The sequence below is a fragment of the Planococcus citri genome, chromosome 4 (assembly GCF_950023065.1).
Source record: "Planococcus citri chromosome 4, ihPlaCitr1.1, whole genome shotgun sequence".
NCBI classification, from domain to species: Eukaryota; Metazoa; Arthropoda; class Insecta; order Hemiptera; family Pseudococcidae; genus Planococcus; species Planococcus citri.
Genome location: NC_088680.1, coordinates 29,324,740 through 29,352,172, shown reverse-complemented (window position 1 = coordinate 29,352,172; position 27,433 = coordinate 29,324,740). Strand labels below are relative to the sequence as shown.

The 27,433-nt window shown below is 32.1% G+C and overlaps 3 protein-coding genes across 9 annotated transcripts in view; 2 read left to right on the top strand and 1 right to left on the bottom strand.

Moving 5' to 3' along the window:
* Nucleotides 1–8,407, top strand: part of vri (vrille) — a 122,422-nt gene extending 114,015 nt beyond the window's left edge. For all 6 annotated transcript variants that reach the window (XM_065364813.1, XM_065364812.1, XM_065364815.1 and 3 more), the window contains one exon: nucleotides 3,751–8,407. In XM_065364813.1, coding sequence (XP_065220885.1) covers nucleotides 3,751–5,120 — 1,370 coding nt within the window. In that variant the 3' untranslated portion in view covers nucleotides 5,121–8,407. The remainder of the gene's footprint in view (nucleotides 1–3,750) is intronic.
* Nucleotides 8,408–9,223: 816 nt separating this feature from the next.
* Nucleotides 9,224–10,321, top strand: LOC135845936 (ubiquitin-like FUBI-ribosomal protein eS30 fusion protein). Its single transcript, XM_065364818.1, has 5 exons — nucleotides 9,224–9,380; nucleotides 9,612–9,702; nucleotides 9,789–9,924; nucleotides 10,015–10,070; nucleotides 10,151–10,321. The coding sequence occupies exons 2-5, from the start codon at nucleotides 9,625–9,627 to the stop codon at nucleotides 10,274–10,276; spliced, it is 396 nt and encodes a 131-aa protein (XP_065220890.1). The 5' UTR covers nucleotides 9,224–9,380; nucleotides 9,612–9,624; the 3' UTR covers nucleotides 10,277–10,321.
* A 3,798-nt stretch (nucleotides 10,322–14,119) lies between these two features.
* The window catches only part of Gfrl (Glial cell line-derived neurotrophic family receptor-like), a 236,029-nt gene continuing 222,715 nt past the window's right edge, over nucleotides 14,120–27,433 (bottom strand). For both annotated transcript variants that reach the window (XM_065359936.1, XM_065359937.1), the window contains exons 7-14: nucleotides 23,430–23,570; nucleotides 22,969–23,174; nucleotides 21,703–22,305; nucleotides 21,553–21,620; nucleotides 16,846–17,047; nucleotides 16,621–16,766; nucleotides 16,388–16,522; nucleotides 14,120–16,308 (exon numbers count right to left, since the gene is read on the bottom strand). In XM_065359936.1, coding sequence (XP_065216008.1) covers nucleotides 16,102–16,308; nucleotides 16,388–16,522; nucleotides 16,621–16,766; nucleotides 16,846–17,047; nucleotides 21,553–21,620; nucleotides 21,703–22,305; nucleotides 22,969–23,174; nucleotides 23,430–23,570 — 1,708 coding nt within the window. In that variant the 3' untranslated portion in view covers nucleotides 14,120–16,101. The remainder of the gene's footprint in view (nucleotides 16,309–16,387; nucleotides 16,523–16,620; nucleotides 16,767–16,845; nucleotides 17,048–21,552; nucleotides 21,621–21,702; nucleotides 22,306–22,968; nucleotides 23,175–23,429; nucleotides 23,571–27,433) is intronic.

Below are 27,433 nucleotides of genomic sequence, written 5' to 3'. Positions count from 1 at the left end.
AGAACGAACCTTTACGTGTATTAGTGACCTTAAAGATGGGATAAAATTAGCATGGTAGAATTTTTAACGAGATTGGAGGTTAATTTTTTTCAATATAGTGGGTAGTGTTATCGAAATTAGAAAGTTTTTTTTTTTTTTTTTTTGATACGAGTACGTAACACGAATTGAAAAAAATTTTAAAAGAAAAACAGGAATTGATTTTATTGTATGTTTTTGAAGCTCCAGTTACATTTTTTCAAAATATTGTTCAATTTTTTTTTTCATTTCAGTGTCGTCGATCAATCAAATTGAAAAAAAGTTTAGGAAAATGTTTCTTCCAATTTCTCGAGAGTTTTGAAAATTGACCAGCTACCTTATTTTTCGATTAAAACAAGATTTTGTAGTGGAAAATTTCCACTCAGTTATTTTTACCCTCTGCCTAAGTATTTCACGAGCATGAATTTTTTTTGGACTATTTTTAGAATTTTTTATGTACTTGTTTTTGCAATGTTTTCCACCTACTGCGAAATTTTTTATGAAAGTTGTATAAGAATTTTTTTATCGAATAAAAACCACGACTGGTTTAATTATTCAACTTTATAAGTAAATTTTTTACCAAAAAAATTGATGTAGGTAATTTTGTAAATTTTTCAAGGAACAGCTTGTTAAGCAAAATAAAATTGGCAATTGCTTTGAAAAACACGGCAGGAAGCAATTAAAACATCATTACCTATTATTTTGAATGTGTATCAGTCAATTTTGATACAATGAAAGGTAACGTTTGAGGCTAATTCGAATAAATTTCAATTCAGGTAGTCGTAATTAACCATCAAAATTTTTATTTAAAACTAACCTCGTGCAGAATGTCGAATTAGAACGAGTAAAAAATTTGCATTTGAAAAAAATCGAATATAAAATTATATAACAGAAGATAACATTTTTGGTACATACCTACGTATGTACGTTTCCAAAAAATGAAAATTCATTATAAAAAAATAAACAAACAATATCGTACGTATGATTTTTCAAAACATATTGAATCATACGTACCTATTACATCAGATTTAAGTATAGGTACGAATGAAAAAAATTGATTTTGAAAAATTATGAGTAGATATCTCCTATCTCATCTTTCTCTTTTCACGTTCGCAGATTGGTTTTTCACGTGAGAAAAAGTTCATCGAAAAATGATTCATTTCATAATCGTTATTAATTTCCTAGTTGAGGAATTCATTCTATAAATTTCTAGCGATAAAGATTCGTAATTCGTTGTTGGTTGTTTTTTTCCCATTAATTGCATTACTCATTATACAAAATCAATTCGTAGTGGGTTCAAATAGGTAGGCGAGTCGAAGCTTTCTAGAAAAAATATGCATAGAATGGAATGAATTAGCCAGCTATTGCAGATGATTCAAAATTGAGGAACTTGTTTCTGGATTTGTAGCCCGGTTCACTCCTCCCCCTTCACTTGCTCTGCTCTGGTAATTTTTTCAGACATTTCCATTTGAAGAACTTCAGCCTCCAGATACGTATTTTCAATTTTTAGAATTTTTGCAAGACTGTATGTAGGATTGTTTTTAACCCCCCTCTCCCCCTTCTCTCCCACAACGTATTGTTACTCAAATGGTCACAATTTTGACTCAAATTCTGTGTTTTACGTTAAATTTGAAAGTTTGCAATAAAGAAGCATTATTTTTTTTAAACCAAAATTGACTCTGGTTCTTCTTCTTGGATTTTGCTCAATTTTTTTTTCAAATTCAGTTCACAGTTGTTCGATTTCCAGCTTTTTAAACCCTCCAACTAATAATTTTGTAAAATTGTAAAACTTTGAAAGCTCATATCTCAAGACTTGTTGGACTCGGAGCAAATCTGTTTGCAGGATTCCTAAGTAAATAAATAAGAAAATTGAACATCGATAATTGAAATTTTATGTGCAAGTGCGAAATAAAAATTTCACGTTGTAAGGTCAACTTTTCATGATGGGTTAGTTGAAAGGAATCATTAAAAATTTGAAAGAATTACAGTAAATGCTTCATTGTTTGCTCATTTCAGCAAACTAATCTTCAAAATGGAATCTCAACCGCTTGGAAAGCGCAAGGGACCCCAATTTTTATCAAAATTGCAAAAAAATTAAAATGTAAAGTGGCATAATTCTCTCAAATTGATGACGCTGAGTTCAAATTTTGACTTATTTTTTCAATCTGATCCATCTGAACCTTCTACTCTTCCCCATCAGTCCACTAAACATGGTCAAAATACCAAAAAATTGAAAATGCACACATGAAGCATCTTTTTTCAAGTCTTCAGTCCTCCCCAATCCTTTTCAATTTTGGAAAAAAAGAAATTTGGACTTTGGAGCTATCTTGGACCTCTTGAATAGGAAAAATATTCTTCGAAAAAATGAATAATGGAAACTGTGTTTTTTCTCAAGTGAATTTCAACGAAAAATTGCAGCATAGTAGGGCAAAGTTTTTTTCTCACAAAAAGTGTTCAGAATGAAATTCCATTTCGAAAGAATCGCATATCGATCATTTTATCGCCTCTCTTCCATCTACATAGATGGATTCTTTCTCCCCCCTCTAAATTCAAGTGAAAAATTTAGAAGTTCTGCAGCATCGTGTAAAAAACATCGAAAATGCCTTTCTTTGAGTAAATTACGGTAATTTACCACTTTTTGAGTAAAATACGGTAATTTACCACTTTTTGAGTAAATTACAGTAATTTTCCATTTTTTGAGTAAATTACAGTAATTTACCATTTTTTGAGTAAATTACGGTAATTTACCATTTTTTGAGTAAATGACGATAATTTACCATCTTTTGGGTAAATTACGGTAATTTACCACTTTTTGAGTAAATTACAGTAATTCACCTTTTTTTTTTGTATAAATTACAATAATTTACCACTTTAAAATTGAAGGAAGGGGGAATACCCTAAAAAATGACCTACATTTATGGACGTAAAATTTTGAAAAATGCATAGGGTGTAGAATTTTAGGTTTTTGATAACGCTGGTTTCAACCGTCGTTGGTCCCGGAGACTGAAAATAATCCAAGCTAGGTGGGGGGGGGGGCAGGGCTGCAAAACTCTGAAATTTGGAAAAATCCAATATGGGTACCTATCGAATTACAAGTTTTTGAGGACTCTGATTTCAATTTCGTCAGAAATTCGCATCGTAGATCGAAAATTATTTAACTAGGGTCGAGTAGGGGGTACGAAATTTTGATAAATACAAGAAGGGTATCGATTGTGAGTTTTTGAAGACGCTGGTTTCAATGTTATCTGGTATTTAATACCTCAGATCAAAATAACCAGGGTTCAAATGGTTTGTGTTTTTTTTTCTTCAAAATTTTGAACAATTATTTTCATTATTGGAATAGGGTGGGGAGAGGGGAGAAAATTTCGTTGTACATTCTGCATTATCCACCCTCCACCCCCTAAATTCAAAAGGCTGCAAATTTTCAGCCACTGATCTTGGGAACACATTCCCTTTAAACGTAAACAAAATCCCCTTTCCTTTTATACATTTGCTCAGAAATAGCAAATTTCAGTATTTGACCTTGCGATTGAAACGAATTTAACGATTTTCCGATCGTAGTGATCTAACGAGCCAAAAAACGTTGGCATTGATTTTTTCGAGCGTAGATTAGTGCCTAGTGGTAATAAAACCATAGCCTAAGCAATACGAGCCTAAGTAGATAGTATTTTAGACTGTTATTTTATCGAGCACGATTGTACTAATATGTGGGTATGATTTTTCGTTTGATTACAGATGTGCTAAGGCATCAAATGATGGTTGCCGGATTCATAGTGCGTCAGAATAGTTCGCCGATTAACGGCGAAACGGCTTTTTTAAATTCGAACATACCGTCGCAGAATGGCAGCGGAGGCGGCGGCGGCGGCCACGGCCACGGCCAGAACGGGCACGCTCATACGAACGGTAACTCGCGCACGTCGGCAGAGCACGTGCAGTACTGCGGTCAGGACTCGAGTAACGGTAACATGGATCCGTTGTCGCCCAGTCCATCGTCGCCCATGTCCGATAATATGCAGAATTACGAGATGGGCTCGCATCTGCCCGGCAGCCGCAAAGACTTATTCTCGCAGCGCAAACAACGCGAATTCATACCGGATAACAAGAAAGACGAAAGCTACTGGGATCGCAGACGACGCAACAACGAGGCGGCCAAGAGATCGCGGGAGAAGCGACGGTTCAACGATATGATCCTCGAGCAGAGGGTGGTCGAGCTGAGCAAAGAGAATCACATACTGAAAGCTCAGCTGGCAGCGATTAAAGATAAGTTCGGTATTAACGGTGAGAATATAGTCAGCGTCGAACAGGTGATGGCGTCGTTGCCGTCCAACGAACAAGTGCTCAGTATTACTAAACGTACGAAACTTTCGAATCCGTCTCCGCTCATGTACTCGCCCAGTCCGAGTCCGATACCGACATCTGTGATACATCAAGCTCCGGTCCACGCCAATGGCGGCAATTCGGTCATGTCTTCGCCCAGCCACACTTCGATGTACTCGCAAAATTCCGCAAACCATAACGAAAACCACCACCATCATCATACGTACCCCGAGTCCGAATCCTACCCTCCGTACAGCTTCGCGCCAGTCTTACCGCCCCTTCATCCGCCCATGTTCGAGGCAGCCAGCAACAGCGTGCTGAACCTGAGTCGTTCCCGCAGCAGCGGACCGCCATCGCCGTACGAGCTATCCGGCGCTAGCAGCGACGAAAACTCGGCTCCTATATCGTTAACCTTATCCTCGTCCACCATGGCAGCGGCCAATAATTCGCTTCCTCATAAGTTACGCCATAAGAGTCATCTGGGCGATAAAGACGTCGCTGCGACTGCTCTACTCTCGCTGCAGGCCATCAAACAGGAACCGGTGTCGTCCAGGGGAAGTCCGCCATGGGACGCCGAAGGCAGCAGCGACGAAAGAGACTCCGGTATCTCGTTGGGGCTCGACTGGAGCGTCAAAACCAAAGCTTCCAAGAATGTTACTAAACCACCTACGTCTCCTCCGAACGTGCACGATATCGAGAGCTTAGACGAGGTCCACCTTAAATCCACCGTCGCTCGATTAGCTTCCGAAGTCGCCTCTATCAAGAGTATATTGTCTTCCAGGGAGTGAATCGGTGATTTTAACAGTATAACCTTATTATTATTATAATGTCTTTCCTTTTCGTTGTTTTTGTGTCTCTTTTCTCGTACTTTCGTTTTTATTATTTTGATTATGTTTCTCCTCATCTTTATTTCCCTCGTGTGTTTTTACTATTTCCCCCCTACCCCCTTGTGTTAATTTATTCATTTTTTGTTTGTTTGTTTCTTTCGTTTTTCTTCCTCTGTCCTCTTCCTCTCTCTATAATCTTTTTTTTCGTACCTATGATACTATTTTTTTTCTGTATTTGTGTTGAAATATTATTTTTTTGGTGCCGACTGGTACTCGATTACCGGGTGCTTTGACTATTATCGTGATATATTGTTGCAAATTAATTTATTCTTTTTTTTCTCTCCTATGTTTTAAGAAATTGAATTGATGTAATTTTATATTTTATTTTATACACCGATCACATCTTTTTACTTTTGTGTTTTGATAAACTACCTACCTATAATAAGTGCTTCGTGATAAAATAATTACTCTATTGTCATACTAGGTGCCTTCACTTTATCGATTATTTTGATTTGCGAAAGTAAATTCTTATCGAGGACGTGTATATTAAGCTAAGGATATGTTCGAAAAATGATTTTTTTTTGGGTCGAAATTTGGCCTTTGATTGTAATGTTTCTAATTGACGTGATTCATTTTTCAATTTGTAGTAAAATTATCAAATTTTTATTTATTATAATTTGAGTAACCAAAATTGATTTCTAAATACTGGAAATTACCAAAAACTTGGTAGAATTTTGATTTCATAGTTTTATCTATTTTCATTAATCGTTGAGTAGAAAAATTTTCAAAAATTTCAGAAATGATCAAAATTACCAAAAGTTATTAAAAATTGTCTATTTATTTTGAAATTGGGCAATCATTTATAGTAATTTACCATTTGTCAGAAAATTACAGTAATTTGCCTTTCTTTGAGTAAATCACATTTTGTGTAAATTACCGTAAATTACCACTTTTTCGGTAAATTACAGTAATTTACCGCCTTTTGTGTAAATGACCGTAATTTACCGCTTTTTGTGTAAATTACAGTAATGTATGTACCACTTTTTTGGTAAATTATAGTAATTTACCACTTTTTAGGTAAATTATGGTAATTTACCACTTTTTGGGTAAATTACGGTAATTTACCACTTTTTGTGTAAATAACGGTAATTTACCATTTTTTGAGGTAAATTTTGGTCATTACCCTTTCATTTGGTATTTTTGCTAAAATTAAATTCTGCAATTTTGAATAAATTTTGAAGATTCAGATTCAAACCGAATTACAAACGTAATCAGGTACTTTTAACTACGGTAAATTACCGCTGAAAAAGATATAAACATCAATTAAATTGCAGATGAATGAATCACCTTAATTTTTACGACATTATCTAATATACCTACCTACGTAATTGAGGTAAATATTCCGAGTTGAGAAGATTTTCACGAACATAATAGAGCTTAGTACGTATACGCGTTCACGATGCTTAAACGTGGATTCAAGCCAAAGCTAAACAAGCTAATTAAATTTTTCGCTATAAAAACATAACAATTAGTAGATTTTGAAGTGTATAGTTAGTTATGTAATTGCGCTGATCTCAATGTACGCGTTTTTTCCCCTCTCTCCTATTTTTTTTTTTTTTTCGAGTACAAAAACACGAGTAATAATAATGAGGTTTAGATACATAAGGAGAGATGGGTGGGTAGTACTTACAGTTTGTATAGGATCGTTTGAGCACACGAGAGAATGTTCTAAACACCATATATTTTCCACACATGCTGTGTACTTTGTACGGTAATTGAAAAATTATGTATCACGTGAAACATTTATAGAAAGGTTTCGCTATTGAAACTAGTTTTAACGATAAGGTCAAATGGAGCTTGAATTGTAGCAATTAAAAATAGAAGGGATAATGAAAAATTAATACAGTTTCGCTGTTCTCTCTTCAGAGGATAAGTTATATGTATGCGTATGTATTTTATCGTTATATTGATTTATGATTTTGATTGCTACCGTAGTAGTACCATTTGACCCTTGATCGTTATACAACCGAATTATTGAGTTTATCAAAATCTTCATTTGAGCCGCTCCAATAAAGCAATTACGTCACAGCGCGAGTCTCAAATGTCGAACCGATGTAAACTTAATGTGCTTTTGTTAGGCTTTTTTTTTCTTCTTCTTTTGCACGTATCAAGCATGTTGTACTTTTAGCACCGGTGCCATATAAGTTATTTGTTGTTGTTGATGTTGTTATTGTTGTCATTGTTGTTGTCGTTTTTGTTTAAGTAGACGAGAGAGAGGTTGGGTGTTGACTCGAATGTGTGTTTGGTTTTTTTTTTTAGGGTATACAAAAAGAATTTCAAAATGTAACTTTCGTTATTTTCTATAAGGTTAACTAGTATCTCCGTAATTAAAAAATATGATCATTTATTTGTGATATTTTATATGTTAAACATATTGTTTTTAAGAGTGATTTTTATATTTTTAATACACATTTTTCATTTTATTTTCTCAAATTTTGGATTTGAATGGAAAGTTTTCTTCTTTTTTTTTTTTTTTTTTTGAAAATATAGTGCGTGAATTCATTACGATTTTTTTTTTATTATTCTTCATGATATTTATGTTCATTTTCATGACAAATTCGAATAACGATCTGAATGTGGAAAATTGATTAGCAAGTGATGTTTAGAATTAATATCCAAAACTTTCATTCCTGGACTGTTTTATAAAGTTTTTCCTGTGATATATTTATTTATGTCAGCGTTATAATGGTGTGTAATTTATATTGCATAGAAGTTAAAAAGAAAGTGATGTGCCAAGAAACAAATTTGTATGCTTGTAAACATACTGTACTAAAAAAGACCTAAAAAAAAATATTCGAAAAAAATGTATATTTTATTGAAAAAAAAAACATCTTGTAAATAGTATATAAAAAAATGTGTATTGTCATTTTAATATATTTATTTATTGTATGTAATGAAAGAAATTATCAAAGCACTGTTATTAATCGTCTTTCTGTTGTATATAAAAGTGTTCTCATTTTGGAAATAGTGCAATCATTACACACTCGTGTAACTTATAATTGTTGATAACTTTTTGTTTTATTTATTCATTTTTATTTATACATACAAAAGATTCATATTGTATCTATTCTTTGTTATAGTATGCATACGAGTGTTTCTGCGCTGTTTTAATATTTTCGTTTAAGAATTTTGTTGTACTATATATTTATGTCTATGATGTTGAAAATATAATATTTTTAATTATTTAATTGCTGATTTTTTTCTTCTTTTTATCGGAATAATTTTTGGAGTTCAATTTCCGAGAGCGTTGTTTGAGCTTTTGGAAACCGAAAAAATGAGATGAAGTGTCTCAAATATCAAAATGACTCCTAAAAGGTTGAAAATAAACGCGATTCTTTCTCTATCGATGATCCTTTCGTTGGAATCCTGATTGCCCTCACTTATAATACGTAATCACGTACGTTCTTTTCTTTTTAATGTTTCTCATGATCATGAATGAATGAAAAATAGTACATGATACATAAGATGAGTCATGAGTGAATTAATAATTCAATAATACATAATATTTTCCTGAACCTGAAGTTGCAGGGAAGGGAAAGCTGAGAAATGAACAGATTCATTCGTTGAATTAAATGTTGAATTTTTTGTTGAAAAAATTGATGGTACGACGTACGAGTTTTGATTTTTCGAACCCATTATAATTTTTGAACTTGCATGATTGAATTATTAATAGGTATCCAATCCAATTTCTAAAAAGGCAAAAATAATAAAATGAATATCAAATTAATCTAGTATAATAATTCTAGAGTGTTGTTCATATTATTTTGTAGAACAGAATTACAATTTAGAAAGGCTCGTCGTAGACTCGTAGTTGTAGCTTGAAATTCTAGAATCCGGAGCAGAGGTGGCCTTCGTCATCGTCACATTTTAAATCATATTAAAAATAAAAATAGAAAATAAATAATAATTAATTATAATATAAATTAAATTAAATTAATTCAAAATTTATTTCTTTTGAAAATTTAAAAAAAATCAAAAAAATCGACAGTTTTGAATTTCTCATGCTGGCAACACTGAGTCTCATCTTCGAAAAAAAAATCGATCTGAACTTTTGATCTGTGGAATTCTTTTTCACTTGTAAACTGATAATCAAATGATCTGAACTTTTGGAAGCTGTTTTAAAGCTTTTTAATAGCTTAAATCTTCGTTAAATGAGCAATTGTAAGTATTAAATGCTAATTTATTTCAATTAAATCATGTATGTTCGCATCCGATCATCATTTTCGTTAGTATAATTGAGTAATTAGATGATTCGAATCGGCCTCTTGCTGTACACGTGAACGCTTTCGATATCAATACTTCCTAATATTATTACTACATTCGACGTTTTATGCTAGATTTATTTTAATTTATCTATAATATACTAATTCGAGTGTATCACTTTCGTTTCAGAAATCTTTCAAAAATGTTGACCGTAGAAATCAGAGGACAAAACAAACACCAGCTCGAAGTTGCTGAAACCGATAGCATCAGCGGTATCAAAGTAAGCTTTTGAATTTTGTCGATATTTTTCTTAATTTTCTGCATTCAAACGATTATTCATTCTAATAATACGTGTTATATTATTAGCATGTCATCTCGCAACTGGAAAATGTACCAGCTACCGAAATCTTGCTGTATAGCTCCGGAGCTCCTCTTTTAGACGATATGTATGCATCGCAATTGCCAACTTTGACTATTGACGTTTGTGTACCGTTGTTGGGAGGTAATTTTTAGCATTTGATCAACTACATAAATGAAGTATTATATTAATCTACGTGATATTAATATTCATCGTTTAATTTGTGTCGTACAGGTAAAGTTCACGGATCTTTAGCTCGTGCCGGTAAAGTAAAAGGACAAACGCCGAAAGTAAGTCAATTCTAGACGAGAAAATATCCTTCGAATTACGCCGAATTCCGAGTTAATACTTTTCGTATTGTGTTTGTTAGGTTGAAAAACAAGACAAGAAAAAGAAGAAAACTGGTCGCGCTAAAAGACGTATGCAATACAACAGACGATTCGTTAACATCGTACAAACATTCGGAAGAAGAAGAGGTCCTAATGCCAATTCGTAATTGTTATGATGAATGATTTGTAAATATAGCTTTTTACGAAGTTTCTTCGAACCTGTTTTATTTAAATCGGTAATACTTTGGGTAAGACAAATGAATTACGAACTGATTCAAATTTAAACGTATATATTTACAAGATAAGTATCACAATCGAAAAACTAATAGGTAAGTGTGTTATCAATAACACATTTTATATAAACAGTAGTTAACAAAGTATCGTATTACTTCACGAACCGACCATTAGCTAGGAAAATATAAACGGAAACTAAAAAGTGTTAAGAGTGATTCCAGTAAGACGATGTGTTCAGGAAACCGCACTTTCTTTAGTATTTTTCTCACTCATGGCTTTCTTGTACTGTTCTTCTATGGCGATATTACGTTCCAAGTCTTGTAAATTTTGTTTTTTCAGTTTCTGACGTTCACGATCGAGTATAGCTCCTTTTCTTAGTCGGGCTAGTTGTATTTCTTTATCGTACAACGAATACAGCACACAACCACCGAGGAATACTACAGAACCTGCAAGGGTTCGTTTGGATGCTGTCGACATGTAGAATGTATCGAAATAAATGCAGCAGATGGAAAAGCTTTATAAAAACGAACTTTTAACGTGATTTTCAACTTGAACTTTCACTGATCGCTAAATTATCAAAATGTTGAGTTGATATTTATTTTGTTGGCTCTGTTGTGTGATCTAAGAAGGCAACATTAAGCAGTGCTGCATCCAAGTTTTTGTAATGTTACTTTTGAATTTTGATCTGTGTGTTTCTTTTTAATTTTTTTTTAACGTCAGCGAGTGAGCACGGTGAGCATGAGCAACAGAGGAAGGAACACAGATTCATGTTTCATCCTTTTCAGCAAATGGTTGAAGAATAAAAAGGTTTTCGGTAGTTTTAATTGAATATTAGAATATTAGAATATTAGTGTGATCTCATCCATCCTAAAACTAATTAATTTAGTTGATTTAGTTGATCGAAATTAGAAATAGAAAAAAAAACTTTTGGTCGGGAATTGAGTCAAAATTTGAGGTAATCGAGTTTTTTGTTACGGGGAATTCATTTACAGTTTAAGAATTTCTTCAGAATTATTGGTTTTGGTTCCTACAAAAACGGCTCATTCTTGGGGCTCATAATCGAACCATTTTTTTTCTTGTTGAAAGTTGAAAATAGCCAAAATACTTGATATTTTTTGACTTTCAATTAATGTAGGTAGGTACCTTCTTATTTTTTATTTGTAGATTGATCAAGAACCAACTCGATGGAGGCATATCATTGTACGTAATGCATATAAAATTTATGTAATTTACTTACTTAATAGCTAAAATTCAAGTCATTCTGTTTTCTTAATTATATAGCACCTGGAGTAGGCAACTCATATGACATTGTCCCGCAAATTTTCACCATTCGATTGCCAAACCAGAATGTATTTCGAAAAAATACTTGAATTACACGCGAAATTTTAACCCATTTATAGGACACTTTTTCAAAAATCTCAAAAATCATGACGCAATTTTGGGCTTATATAGTACAGTTCAAAAATTCTCAAAAATCGTTCTCGCGAAATTTAGAGACCATCTAAATCGATCATTATAATAGTAAAAAATACCATAAGGAAAATCATTTTATAATGAAAAGCTTATTCAAATCAAAGATGAAGGGCGGTGGGGGGGGGCGTGGGCCGCTTGTAATACATACAAAATTCCCAAAAAAAAGACATCAAAACCTAGCAAAATTTGTCACACGTTTCAAAAAAAAAAGGACAGGAAAAAATGCAACAAAATTATGGAAATTGAGAAAAAAAACAAAAACAGGCAGCAGCGTAAAAAACACAATCTGGAGAGAAGAAAATTCAAAAAAAACTCCAAAAATTACGAGGATTTCGGAGTAAAAATTTGATTCAAAGTAGAAAAACTCCTACGAAAAAACTAGAGTAAAAAGCACAAAAATTTACGAAAAAACGTCGTGAAAATTAAAAAAAAAATTTACGATAAAATTTTGAAAATTTTATAAAAATTTACGCACAAAAGCACAAATGAAAATTCGAGGAAAATCTCGAAAAACTATATGAAATTGAATCTATGAGAATTCAAAAGAATAAAACGTAAAAGTGCCAAAAAAATCTGAAATAAAATCATCGAGTCTCAAAGTCCAAAAAAAAAAAACTCAAAAAAAAAATATCTATCTATAAACAGGAATTTCACGAAAATTTTAGCAGAAAAAATTGCTAAAATTTGGGGCAAAACTGCGAGAAAATTTTATAAGAAATCACGAAAATTCTAGAAAAAAGGTTTCGCCGAAATTAAGAACAAAAATTTAGGCAGAAAAACGAATTAATAAAATTCGAAACAAAATCATGTAAATTATGAAAAATGGAAAACTCTCAAAAATTCAGAACAGAGAGCTCTCGACGAGAATTAAAAGTATAAATCCGGAATAAAATCAAAAAATTTTCGTGAAAAATAATCGAACAATTTTATGCAAAACTCAAGAAGATTCGAGGGAGAAAATGAAAGATGCAAGAAAAAAATCCGCCACAAAAGTGAAAATGAAAAAAACAAACGCATCAAACCTTGAAGAAAATCTCCCTCCTTAACAAAAAATGCTCAAAATTTAAAAGAAATGACTTTCGGAAGAAGAAAAATCAAAGTTTCACAAAAATATAAGCAAATAAAATCACGTTTTTTCCCAGTACGAGACTCAAAACAAAAAAAACGGTTAATGAAAAAAAATTCAGTCAAAATTAAGGCAAACTAGACAGCTAAGCAAAGCTTAGCTGCAAAGTGTGCGTAGCTAGCTGCCTTTTCTACAGCTATAACCGTTATTACATCTAGGTAGTGCATAAGTGAATCAACCATGTCACAGTGATGAGAATTTTTGAAACTCTCACTGCTTCAAAATAATAATTGTTTTTCAGTGTTTTCATATTTTCCAAATTACAATAGGTATTTCAGAATAATTTATAAGCTTGTATTGCTTCTAAATTAAGAAATTTCTAGTTGTTTTTCATAGTTTGCATTGTTTTAAAATTTACAAAATTTCAAATCGATTTCCCGAATTCCCCATCGCTACAATTTCATAAAGTTTTCAATAAATTTTCAGAATTTTGCATTGCTGCTGAGTTAGGAAATTTGCAATCAATTTTTAGAATTCACATTGCCCCTAAATAGTCAAATTTTGAATAATTTTTCAGAATTCTTATTGTCTTTAAATTAAAAAATTTCAAATTCAATTTTCAAGTTCATATTGTCCACAAATTGTAAAACGTCAACTCAATTTTTGGAATTTACATTGCCTCCAATTTTTCAGAATTCTCATCTTGTTCATAAATATTACAATACCTACTTATTTCATATAATTTTCAAGTTCACATTATCTGCAACTTACAGAACTTTTAATCAATTTTTGGAATTCTCAGCGTCTCTAAATACAAATTTTCATATTATTTTTTTTTAAGAATTTCTATTGTCTTCAAATTTATAAATTTTCAAACCAATTTTCAGAACTTGCTTTTTATTCTAAATTAAGAATTAAATCTTATAAAATATCATGTTAAGAATTTGCATTGCCTCTAAATTACACAAAAAAATATGGGTAATTTTTACAAAAAAATTCAACTAAATACTGGTATTTAGCACAATTAAGTACCAGATCCCATTCAATAATTTTTACTGTAATCATATAGTAAAAATTATCATTTTAATAAATTTTGCTATAGGTACCAATAGTAAAAATCGTTTTGTTTTAATAATTTTTACTAAATCATGATAATAAAAATTACATGTTTCAATTGTACAAAAATTAGTTTAATTACTCATTTTGAAGTAATTTTTAAATTATAAGTAAAAAGTTGAAAATTATTCATGTCAAGGTAATTCTTACTATACTTATGGCTATAGGTAGACAAAAAATTAATGAAATGAATTTTTAGTTAGCAAATATATTATAATTCATAACTCAATTTCAGCATTATTTTTACCCCATTATCATGTACCTACTACATAGGTTAACTCCAAAGCATTTACCTATCCAATTTTCCTACGAAAAATCTGTCACCTACCTACTTACCTCACGGGGATTCGAACCTGGGTCCCTAAATTTCCTATCCCTACCTACATGCCCTAACCACTCAGCCACCACTTCGCTACGAGGGTTACGGCATTAAAATAATATATTTGTTTGGTAAACGCCCCACCAAACCACTCCCACTTGGAATTTACAGCTAACAGACCGGGGGTGTAACAGGGTACAATGAAACACAGCTGGTGATGGAATAGACTGGGGGTATAGCAGGGTACAATGAGCGGCAGGTGTTCTACAAGTCCCCTTTTCCCTTTTTTAGGATTTAATGCATTAAAATAATGAACTAAAATTGCAATTACTCAGCAATTACCCATCCGAATTGAATGAAAATTAATCTATTCCCTCCGCCTTAATGATTCTCAAATGGTGTCCAATAGGTACAAAAAACGGTTGGATAGCTTAAGAGAACATTCAGTTCCAATAAAATTTCATTTCTCAAAGCGAAACCAATAGTGTGCTACGCACACTAAAAAGGACCATAATTTAGAACAAAACTAAAATCGTGATTTATAGTTAGAAAATCTGTCAAAACTGGAGAAACTTTGCCAAAATCTTAAGAGAAAAAAAATGGAAATTGTGGGAAAATCATCGAAAAACTAAAAAGAAGACAACTCACGAAAATTCAAAAGAAAAATATCCGTCAAAATAGGAGAAAATCTATAAAAATCATAAAGGAAAATCACCAAATCATGCAAAAAGAAAATTTACAAGATTCAAAAAAGTCATCGAAAAATAAGGAGAAATCCCGACTACAGTGACGTAGGTGTCAACTATTGGATCATGTCAACTACTGGCGACTTTTTACCCTACCTATGGCACTTATTTTATTTCAATATTTCATCTTAAAGGAAGAGAAGAAGAATGAAAGACAGGAAATTAAAAATAACAAAATTAAATCATAAAACAACTATACTCTTCCTGAAATAAAATTGAAATCGCTCGAAAATCCGGATCTATCAAATGCCTCCATTTTATGATATTAAATCATTCTCTCGAACGAACTGAACCGAATTGTAAAAAAATTGTATATTAAAATAATTCACATTAAATAACGAAATCTAAATTCACATAAATCAATGTATCATCTTAACAATAACATTCAAAAATTACATAATGGTTTATATAAAAACAAAAACAAAACAAGAGAACGGTAATGATTGAAAGGTAACAGTAAGCTATCTAATATGAATATCATTTTGGTAAATTGCGTAATAATATAATGTGCACAAAATATCGACAAAAATTTACACCATTTCTTATCCTTCGTTTAATAACATTTTTTTTTTTTTTTACATTATAAATCTAAAATCTCTATAATAAATTTTTGCCTTACACATCACGATACACAGCGCACGAATTAATATTAATTACTATCATCGATATAAACAGAAAAAAAAAACAAAGGAAAAAACCAACAAAAACTATTGAGTTCAACGATGACATTATTGTCTACATTTTTCTCGCTTGTTTGAACTTTTTCCAAAATTTACAAACACCTATGTACATAGGAAGAATTTTTTTCAATTTTTTTTCCTAACGATACTTTTTTTTTTAATATTAAAACATCAACAATTAAAAACACGACAAAATACATACGTAATAAAAGGGGAAAAAAAACATAATCAACTATAGAAATAAAACACGATAAAAATCTAGTGGCAGAAATAATTTGTACAAACTGGATAAAAGAAGAAATTGATCACAATAATGATATGATGAAAATACAGCCTCTAAGAAGCGGTATCGAGGTCGTTATTCCAGGTTTAAAATAATCACAAAAATTGGTACCAATAACGTAGTACTAATGATATGTCTGTTGACGGACGTTTTCGAACTTTCCGGCAGAAAAGTTTGGATTTCGGCTACTTTGAAAATCGACGTGAATAGGTTCGCTTTGATATCGTAACTTTGCTCGACGACGTCTTTCTTTAAATTGGTCATTACTGCTTCGCAAGCGCTCTGCGAATAATTTGGATCAATTTCACAATATCTGATTATAAAGCAACAGTTGACGAAAAAAAAAATCGTAATTTTATACCTGATCTTTGGCAATATCGTCGTAATTAGGATTAACGCTGTTTGGCCGCACTTCCGAAGTACTAGTATTTTTATATTTACCCATAACAACTATACTCTCCTCAGCGACGAGAAATAGCTCCAATTCGCAAGTCAACTGTGAACAGAAACCAGTCAAAGAATAAATTAATCGTAATTCTGGGTCTTATAATATGTGCCTTCAAAACCACAAAAAATATGGATACAAATGCTCACCTCAGGAGCCATTTTCTTATTAAGTATCTCTTGCAGTCCAGCAACGCATTCTTGAAATTCGAAATTCACCAGCCTTTTGACGTATTGTTCATCTATACCGCTGTACCCAAGGAATAAAAATACTCCAGGTGGAAGCGTATACGTTCCTGTAATAAGATCAAAACCTCCGGTAAGTATGGAAAATATTTCTCACTAGTCGTCAGCCCTTAAGCCAATTCGACTTACCCTTGAGAGGTCGAGCGCAAACGAACGTCTCCGAATAACAAACGCATTTCCCTTTATATCCATCGAATGCTGGAAACATGTGATTATAAGGTGCCATATCCGATTTACACGTTTTCACTTCTATACACGCCGTCTGACAATGTAGGTTCCCACCAGCGCAATAACATAATTCTGAGCATTCCACGTCTTGGTCGTGATAAAGCTGTAAAAAAAAAACAAAAAAAAAAAAATCGGGTTAAATGGGATTTTAAAAATACGAAGAAAATAAAAAATTCACTTTCACATCAATTATTCTATTTCCTGGTATGTATAATAATTTGCACCAATAGTTGTACTAAAATAAAATTCCCTCGGTAGAAAGGTTCGAAAAAGCACCCGGTTAATGTATATGGTAAGCCAGGTACGCGTATTTTCCCGCCAAAAATGACGAATGGTTACGAAATTCATCCCTTCGGGACCTAATTACCGAGCTTGAATCGTAGTTTATAAAAGAAGAAAAAAAATGTTGGCCCTATGCAATGCATTGTTGCCTTTTGAACGAATTATTCGTGAAATTAATTTTTCAGTTCATTATGTGGGTAATAGGAAGATGCTGATTAAAAATAATTACACACCAATTCAAATTCGTTTACCCCTCGTCCCTCCTGACCCCGAGCATCAATTTTTTTTAATGATTGAAACAAGGTCAAAAAATTTATTGCAATTTAAAAGTTGAAATCATTCTTAAACTAGGCTCATTTTCATCATCCTTGAAAATTTTAGAACCCCGTCCGGCCTTTGCTCACAAAATGGGTCCCTATGAGATCAAAAATTACTTTATGAAGAGTGAACTTTGCTTTATTTGTATTTTTTTGGTTTTAGGGTCAAAGAAGCCAATGGAATAATGAAGTATACAAAAACCAAAAATGATGGAAATATTAATTTTCAAAATTCTGAGAGCATTCAACCACCAACCTTGCCATTTGAAAATCTAATCCAAGGATTTAGGTTGATTTCGTCACCAAAAAAGTTCTCCAATTTATACAAAATGTTGACCATTTAAAAAAATTTTGAACCGCATGATCCCTTCTCCCCAATATGAGATCCTCTGATAATCTCTTATGTTCATGGCATGGCACACCAATCCTAACTTTTAAAAGTAAAAAGATATTATCAACTTCCTTGAACCAAGTTTCATAATTACTGACCATTCTAAAGTCACCAGCGCGATTTTAAATTTCTTAAAATTTTTTAAATTTCTTCAGATGGCGTGGAAATTAATTTGGAAAGCTAAAAATCGAGTTGTGACTTAACCTCGACCTGTTCAATGGATTTATTCGCGTTCGAGCCGATTTGAAAAACAAAAAACTTTTCTGTTCGCATGGAAAATTTTGAAATTCGCACGAATGGCTGCAGGGACGAGCCGGTGTGGTTTTCTTAGGGTGGGGGGGGGGCAAAATCGCAAAAAATGCACTCTTGTTACCACAATTTGCAAGTTTACCCACCAAAATCTACAAGTGTTTTTTTTTTTGGTTCATAGACTTGAAGACAAAAGAAATAATATTTCAAATTTTTGTTTCTATTTTATAATTTTGGAAAAAAGAAACGAAATTGATTCAAGCGCAGCAATAGAAAAAAATTTCTAAATTTTTTTTTTGAACTAGATCTTTTGAAAATTTATGCTTTGAAGAGTAGAAAATATTTTTTGCACGAAGAGTTTTAATATTTACACCTACTATTTTTTTAGCTTTAAAATTGTAGAATTTGAATTGTTTTTTTTTTGCGAAGCGAGGGCAAAAGCTTTCGAAAATCCCTATTTCGAAAAGTAAAAAAATTGTATTTTTTACAGAGGAGCTGCAGCTTATATTTTTTTGTATTATGTAAAATTTTTGAATTTTAATGATGTTTTTTTTCCTTTAGAAATTTCAATTCTGAAATAGGAAATTGAATAGGCTTGAGCGAAGCGAAGGCAAAATCTCTTGAGGATTCCAGTTTCAAAAAGTAAAACAAAAAACGATATTTTTTGTGAAAGTTTATTTTGAGTTTAATTTTTTTTGAATCTCAATGACAGTTTTTTATAAATTTCAATTTGGAATACGTAAAAAAAAAACACAGAAGCTTTCAAAAATTTACATAGGTACTTTAGGAAGTAAAACATTAATTAGTAGGTACCTATTTTTTAAAATGCAAAATCAATTTTTCCACTCTCATGCATTTTTAAAACTTCAAATTTATATAAATTTTCCTGCTCCAACAGTTGATGAATTTTTTTAATTTAGTCAAGTTTTTAAACTTTTTTTCAGAACATTATTTTGTAGGCTACAAATTTTCATAATTTTGTCAAAATCATAAAATTTGTCAATTTTTGCAGTCAATTTTTCACTTTTTTTGAACAATTTATTGTAAGTATGTAGATAGCTGCAGACAAAATCATAAAATTCGCCAATTTTTCTGGTCAATTTTGTTAATTTTTTGAAAAATTCCACTCAAGTTGTTAAAATTAAGTATATCTACAATTTGCTGTTTTTTGTAGTCGATTTTTCAAAACATTTTGAAAAATTTCACTCAAGTTGTCAGTTAACATTATTCAGCAGTTCTAAATGCCTACGAGTAGTTCAAAATTCTCATCAACTTTTAATGATTCACGGTGTTAATTTATCTAGTTGGTTTTCATTTACAATTCAAAATTTCGTAAAATGTCACTTTTGCCAACTTCTAACAAAAAAAAAAACAAATTTTCCAACTTTTTCAACTTTCCAGATTTCCAGGTGAGCAATCTGCCTCCTGCTTCTTTAGTGTATGAATTACTGTATTTTCTCAAAAACCAATCTTTTAAATCCGAATCTAGCAATTTCAGACCATTCTGGAGGCTCCAACGCAATTTTTGATTTTTCAGGAGTCAATTTTTAGGCACCTAAAAGTCAAGTGGTGACTTATCCTCGACTCGATAAGAACATTTATCCACATTTAGATCAATTTTCAGACGTCTAATTATGAATTTTTCCACCTTCAGCAAAAATTTCAAAATTCTGGAGGAATCGAAAACCGTGCTGGAGGCTCCAGAATGACTCGAAATATGGAAAATTTGGATTCGACGATTGGTTTTAAACAAAGCAACGTCATTTATGCAAATTACAAACATTTCTCTGCGAACAGAAAATTCCTGATTTTTTGAATTTTTTCATTATAAATATATTTTGGTCATAAAAACGCATTCAAGGTGTCCGCCTGGAAATTGGGTCAAATTTGAATGAACTCGTTTGTTTTTTCAATGCTCAAATTAATTTCTACGTCTTCTGAAGAAATTTTAAAATTTTGGAGAACCAAATCGAAAATAGTGCTGGAAGCTCCAGAATAACTGAAAATTGTGAAATTCGGTGCGAGAGAGTTGATCTTACAAGGGAACCTCTTGAGGTGTCACACTCCGATTTGAACGGGACCGCGATTTTTGGAAAGAGCATAGTCTAAAACCCCCAAAACCAAATTTTCAGCTGCCCAAGTTCATTTTTCGATTTTTGGCGAATTTGTGAAAATTCAAAATTGACTGTTTTTGGCGATTTATGCTTTTTTTTAAAAATACGTACTTGATCAATAAAAATGGTCAAAATAAGTTCCAAAACTAATATTAATTACCCCAATCCAAATTTCACCATTTCCAGCCATTCTGGAGCCTCCAGCGCGATTTTTCATTTTCTCCAGAATTTTGAATTTGCTCCAGAAGGCGTGAATATGAAGTTGGGCAGCTAAAAATCGAGTTGTATATTACACTCGACCTGTTTAACGAGTTAATCCACATTTGAGCCAATTTTGAGAGTGACACCTCAAGAAAGGGTTTTTTGAGGTGTCACACTCGATCCAAAACGGCTTGAAATGGTAGAATTTGTGCTCCAGGGGATAGTTCTTGAAAAATACAGCGATTCGCGCAAATTTCAAAAATTTCCTCACAAGCAGGTACATATCTTTTGATTTTTTGGATTTTTTAATTTTGAAAAAAGCTGATCAAAAAACCACTCTTGAGGTGTCACTCCCAAAATCGGCTCAAATGTAGATAAACTCGTTGAACAGGTCGAGTATAATACACAACTCGATTTTTAGCTGCCCAACTGCATATTCACGCCTTCTGGAGCAAATTCAAAATTCTGGAGAAAATTAAAAATCGCGCTGGAGGCTCCAGAATGGCTGGTTATGGTGAAATTTGGATTGGGGTAATTAATATTAGTTTCGGGACTTATTTTGACCATTTTTATTGATCAAGTACGTATTTTTTTAAAAAAAAGCATAAATTGCCAAAAACAGTCAATTTTTTGAATTTTTAAAAATTCGCCAAAAATCGAAAAATGAACGTGGGCAGCTGAAAATTTGGTTTTGGGTTTCAGACTATGCTATTTCCAAAAATCGCGGCCCCGTTCAAATCGGAGTGTGACACCTCAAGAGGTTCCCTTGTTAGGTTTAGGATTATTTTCCATCATTTTAATAAATAGATAGGTATTTAAAAAAAAAAATTGCCAAAAATGGTCAGTTTTAAAAATTTAAATATTCGTCAAATCAATTTTGGCAGCTGAAGTATTGGTTATGGGGGTTTCAGACAATCCTGTTCCCAAAAATCACGATTCCGTTCAATCAATTGGATGTTTCGGCAACGACAAAAACTTTGAAGTGTTACAAATTAATTCAGACAATTTTGAAGTTGTTTAAAGCGGTATAAATTTCAATATTCTGCCAACATACCCGAATTGTTTTGCCTTCAGCGATGAAAATCCCATCATCAAGCGACGTTTTCTGCATGACGCATCCAGCTACACAAAAAAATATCAGCAATTAGCCAATTTCACACAACATAAAATTTTTTTTAAATGAGAAAAATTCCAACAAACTTACGCAATGGCACCGTAGGCTTAGGAGATCTCGACTTGGCGTTCGAAATAAACACCGGTTTCTTGGTAGTCGTACCTTCGGTGACTTCTTCAAAAATGATTTTATGATTGCCTTTGGTAAGAGCAGTAAAGAACACAGATGGCGAATGAGTCGTAGCATAAGAGGACTTCTCCCTGCTACGATTCGAACTAAAAATATGCGAAAGGCCGTTATAACTGGCTCGGAAAATCTTGGTGTTTGGTTCGGTGCTACGAATAACCACCGCAGCGGTAGGTCTGGGCGTTGTAGTCGTCGTTGTCGTAGTAGTGGCCTTCGTAGTGGTCGTCTGGGTAGTTATTGTTGTAGGCATTGTAGTCGTCGTAGACGCCATTGTTGTGGTACTAGGTGTGGTCGCGGCGATGGTTGGAGGAGTTCTGGTAGTCGTGGTTGTGGTTGGACTGGTAATCATGGCTGTGGAAGATGTCGTATGGTAAGCGGTGGTTATGGTTCTTGTTTCGATCACGTCTGGAAGCGTGGTTAAAACGTCGTCGTAGATGCTGGTAATGTTGTGCTTTCGTGAAAGTCGTGCTCGGACTTTGTTCATGTGGAATTCACGTTGAGCTTCCACTGCGAATATAAAATAAACATAAATATACCAAAATAGAGTTAGTAATACAGGTTACTCTACTTGTTCATTGAACGAATAAACTCTGTTCTCAACCCCAGACTGCCATTGGAATGTAATGTACGTGTATATAAACATTGCATATGTAACGAATCATTAGATTCGACAGTGTTGATTTCATACTCCAAGCTATACGAGTAGTCGGAAATGTTTACTTTTGACGTTACTGTTAGATACCTATACGTTTATTTACCTCGTATATTTGATGGAAATCTCATTTACCTACTTACTACCGCAACATGACGGATGAGGTAGGTATTCTTTTTCAACTGCAGACTTCGAGCTTGATTTTTAGTATATTTTCGTGTTTTTTGAATTACCTTCCCACCGATCCATCTGCCATGTTACGTAGTTTCAAATATAACTTGGGGCGAGAAAAAACTTTTTAATGAATTTTACTCCCTTTAAATCCAGACTTTATAGACGCAAAACGTACAAACAGAAGTATCTAGCTAGACGAGCCCTTATTTGAGATAAAAAATAATTTTCCTGCCAATACAGCAAACCAAACTACGCGAATGCAAATAACATTGCAGATGGCAAACGTCCAATTGTGAGAAAAAATATCCATGAAAAATTGATCATCGATGACGTGTATTACTTACCAACGCAAGGATTAAACCACAGCACACGCTGCCATCCGATACATTCGTATAATTTCGCTCGATCAGTTCCTTTGCAGATGCAATTTGTTCGTAATTTTGTTCCCAAAATTCCCAGCATGCCGATACGACACTGTTCTGGATATCCGGCGCATGTTTTCGTGTAGTTGTCAGTAGCGCACGACTGTTCGAATTCTTCTAATAATGGTCTATAGAAAATTAACAGAGAATCACATAAATATTAATTCAATTAGGAAAGTAGACATAGAGAATTGGCGTAAAGAAGACCCCCATCAAATTCATGCAAATACTCCAGAAATTTTGAATTCTCTCAAATAAAAGCTATTATAAGGGCGAGAAGAGTTCTCTCACCTAGAAACAAATTTTTTTCAAAATTCTACAATCCACGTCCTCTCCCCCGGTCAAATAACCCACACTGAGTTTGTTCAAATTTATGTACTTACGCGCAATTAGGGTCACTTCGACAGCTTTCTGCGACCGAATGACAAGTAGGAGGCGTTATTGTATCGACTTCTTGAGAACAGGAGGGATGTAAAGTATCTTGAGCTTTCATACACGCATCTTCGTCCGAATTGTTCGTTTTCCTGTGAACCGACAAAGAAAAAATTAATTTACTACGTTGTTCTTTTTAAATTAGGTATACAATCAAGCTTTTAAATAGAAAGTGAAACAATAAATAAAGAATACATAATATAAGGTTACTAATAAATATTTGAATATCGACATTAAAAATTGAAAAAACGTACATTTCCATTTTTCTGTATCAAAGCGGGGTATTGATGTTTAAAATATCAATAGATATTTTGATGCCTATTACACACAGTGTTGCAAAAAAACGGGGTTGGGGGGATGAGGAGGGAAACAAAAAACATTTTAAAAAAGTTTTTTATATTGTTTAAAACTCAGTTTTAAACGTACAAATTTTCAGATCTTTCAAAAGAGTTTAAAACGCAAAAATTCACAAAAACTTGGAATTTTACAGCAATTTTTTCACGTTGAATTCTGATGCTATCCACTCGACACCCCTCCCCCCTCCTACATAAAAAAGTAACAAAATCGACTTTTTCACTGAAAAATTAAAAAATTTTCAAAAAAATTGAAATTGGAAGAAAATTTGTACAAAATAAAAAAAAAGACTTCAGCAGGAAAATTTTTAAACACTCGAGATTTTATAAGAAAAGGGAGCCGAGGGGAGGCAAAATTTTAAATGAGATTTTTTCGCTTTTCCAGTGTCATCAAACTTCCCAAATTGGGTGAATGAAAAACTTTTTTTAATATAGGTAAGAAATTTAAAAAAAAAAAAAAAATTTGATGGAAAATTTGAACAACATTTGGGAAAAAATACCAATTGTCGTTTGAAAGATACAACTTTGCCTGATATTCATTCATACAGCAACGTATAAAATTTTGATTTCTCCTTCAAGTCTGGAATTTTTTAATTGTGGAAAGGACCAACAAACTGCCCAAGCGAAGCGATGGCAAAAGCTCTCGAAAATGAGTATTTTGAGAAGTCTAATAAACGATGATTTTAAGAAGTTTAATGCTTTCCTTCAAAATTTTGAAATTCAAATTATAATGTTTTTTTTGAAAAATTCAGAACTGGAAAAAACAAACGAGCTCGAGCGAAGCGAGGGCATAAGCTTCCAAAAATTCATGTATTGAGAAGTAAAAAAAAAGTTTCTTTGTGCAGAGAGGAGTTCATTTTTCTGATTCAAACTTTCAACATTTCTTGAATTTGAACAATGAGTTGATGCCCATAAGGAAAAAGAGTAAATAGCCCGAGCGAAGCGAGGGCCAAAGCTCTCGAAAAGTGAAATTCGAGTTCTAAAAAAATCGACAAATGAGCTCTTTTCTACGGAATGAAGATCGATAAAAAGGAACGCATTAGAATTTTTTCACTACATTTTCAACAAAATTCACTACTTTTTCACTACTTTCACTACCAGTTAGATATCCTGTCATAGTGAGGTTACAAATTGCACTCTTTCTTCTTTTCAAAATTGAAAAGTAGGTACTAAATTTTTTAAATTTATCTAAAAAAACGCAATTGGGAATCGAAGCGGATCTTTGTGGTGTGTTGTAAAACGCAAGTATGTGTGCGTAAGTAAACAATCTCATTTGGTCCCAACCTGCGGAAGCGTTCCATAAGATTGCATGTAAATTTGCTACTTTTCAATTTCAATTTTCTCTGAAATTGTTAAAAAAAGCTAGTTTTATGTTAGAAAGTCTAAATTTTTGTTTTAAATAAGTTTTTTATCAACAAGTGTCTTATTCATTGAGAAATTTGAACGACAAGTAGGTATGCCATTTTTACATGGTTTCTTATGGGACTACAGTTTTGTTTGGGACCAAATGAGAACGTGAAATCCCGTAAAAATGCGCTGTGACGTAATTGTGACGTCACACTTCGATTCCCAATGAAAATACAATTTACCTACCCAGGAAAAAAAGTTTTATAAACTTGTATAGAATTCTATAAAAATTGCATAAACTTGTATAGAGTTCTATAAAAATTGCATAAAATTTTATAGAATTTCATCAAAATTGAAATAGCTTTTTATAAAGGTGTACCAAATATGATACAATTGTATGCAGTTTTATACATTCCTATACATTTTGATAAAAAGAAAAATAATTGCTTTGATAAAATTGCATAAAATTTTATAAAATTTCATCAAAATTGAAATAGCTTTTTATAAAGGTGTATCAAATGCATATAATTGTATTACAGTTTTATACATTCGTATAGATTTTGATAAAAAGAAGAGCAATTGCTTTGATAAAATTGTATAAAAATTTTTTCAGTAGAATGGATATTTTGCATGAATTGTATAAACGTTCATAAAATTGTTTAAAACTGTGTACATTTGTATAGAATTTGATTCAGCTGTATAAAATTTGATAAAATTGATCAAATATGGTGTTAGTTTAAAAAAAAAAATTTATCAAAATTTATGTAGTTTTATCAAATAGACAATATTGTATACATTTTTATATAAGTTTATCAAAAATGATACAATTGTATCAAATGAAATGGTATAGTTAGTACTCTTAGATAGAGTACTGCATCATTCTCTATATATCGATTTTATTGGTCTCTTCTAATTATTCCACTCAAAGTGTCATGTGTACTGTGTAGTGAAGTGATGACCTGGGGGGTACGAGCGTGGGACTTAATTTTTGATAAAAAGTGGATGCTTTTGGCCTTTGATGTATTATTCATCAAATGATCTTGCATTAATTCATGAATAATTTTGAATCAATGTTAAAATTTGTCTTCATAGTAAATACATAAAATTTTATCAAAAATACCCAATTATTTTTTATACAAAATTTGTCTCTATCAAACTGTATACAACTGCATAAAATTTTATACAGTTGTATACAGTTTGATAGAGACAAATTTTGTATAGAAAATAGGTGGGTATTTTTTATAAAATTCTATAAAACTTTTTTTCCCGGGATATTCAATTTTGAAGAATAATTTTTTTCCTCAAAAAAGTTAAAAAAACAATTTTTCAAAAGAAAATTGGGGGTTGAATTTTTTTTTCATGTTTTAAACAATATACTTATTTAAAATTGAATTTCCAAAGGACGATTAGAAGCTAAAGCAAAATTATTTCTTTTTTTGAATTTCAATTAGACATTTTTTTTAAACATTAATTTTCAAGACTTTTTGTTCAATTTTTCAATTTTGTTAATTTTTTTCAATCATTTTATTTTCAAGACTTTTTTTCAATTTTTTAATTTTTCAATTCCAACAATTTTTGAAAAAATAGCGTTTCTGCAAATTTGAAAACACTTTGTCGATGTTTGATAATTTTTATATATTGAGTCATAAAATCAAGTGAATTTCGGAAATTCTCCAAAAAACACGCTGATTTCAAAATATTCTTTAAATAATGACTTGAAAAACCACGAATTATCTAAAACAAAAGTAGATAATTATAAACACCCCCCCCCCAATTGATTGATTAGACCTTTTGGAGCACAGCCAAAGAGGAAAAAAACATCGAAATTAGAAACAATTACCTAATCGATATCATATTGAAAAAATATTGATAAAATACTGAATGCAGTTATAGAAACCAAAAAATTGATGACCAAAATCAAATCCACCAAAAACCACTACAATTGTTAATCAACCAAAAGGCAAAAACACCAAAACCAATAGGTAGATGATAACTTGATAAGTGTACGTGTGGAAACCAAATACAAAAACCTTGAACTTCTTCTCATAATTTGACCTCAACTCAACTGATTGATTTTTGAATAGTAGGTTCTTGCTTACCTATTTCTCGAAGTTTTCCCAACCTAGTCAACTCCGTTACTATAACCTTAACGTAAAATGAAGTAAAATTTCTAGTCATACACAATCAAGAAAAAAAATAAAATAAAAAAGTAAAATCTTTCACGAGCGAAGGAGTTGGAGAGGAGAAAAACAGTT

What these genes read in the sequence shown, in the direction of transcription:
- LOC135845936 (XM_065364818.1), top strand. Translation starts at nt 9,625, where the DNA reads ATGTTGACCGTAGAAATCAGAGGACAAAACAAACACCAGCTCGAAGTT. An exon ending in ATAGCATCAGCGGTATCAAA is followed by an intron (nt 9,703 to 9,788) that starts GTAAGCTTTTGA and finishes TTATATTATTAG; the next exon opens with CATGTCATCTCGCAACTGGA. An exon ending in TTGTGTACCGTTGTTGGGAG is followed by an intron (nt 9,925 to 10,014) that starts GTAATTTTTAGC and finishes TGTGTCGTACAG; the next exon opens with GTAAAGTTCACGGATCTTTA.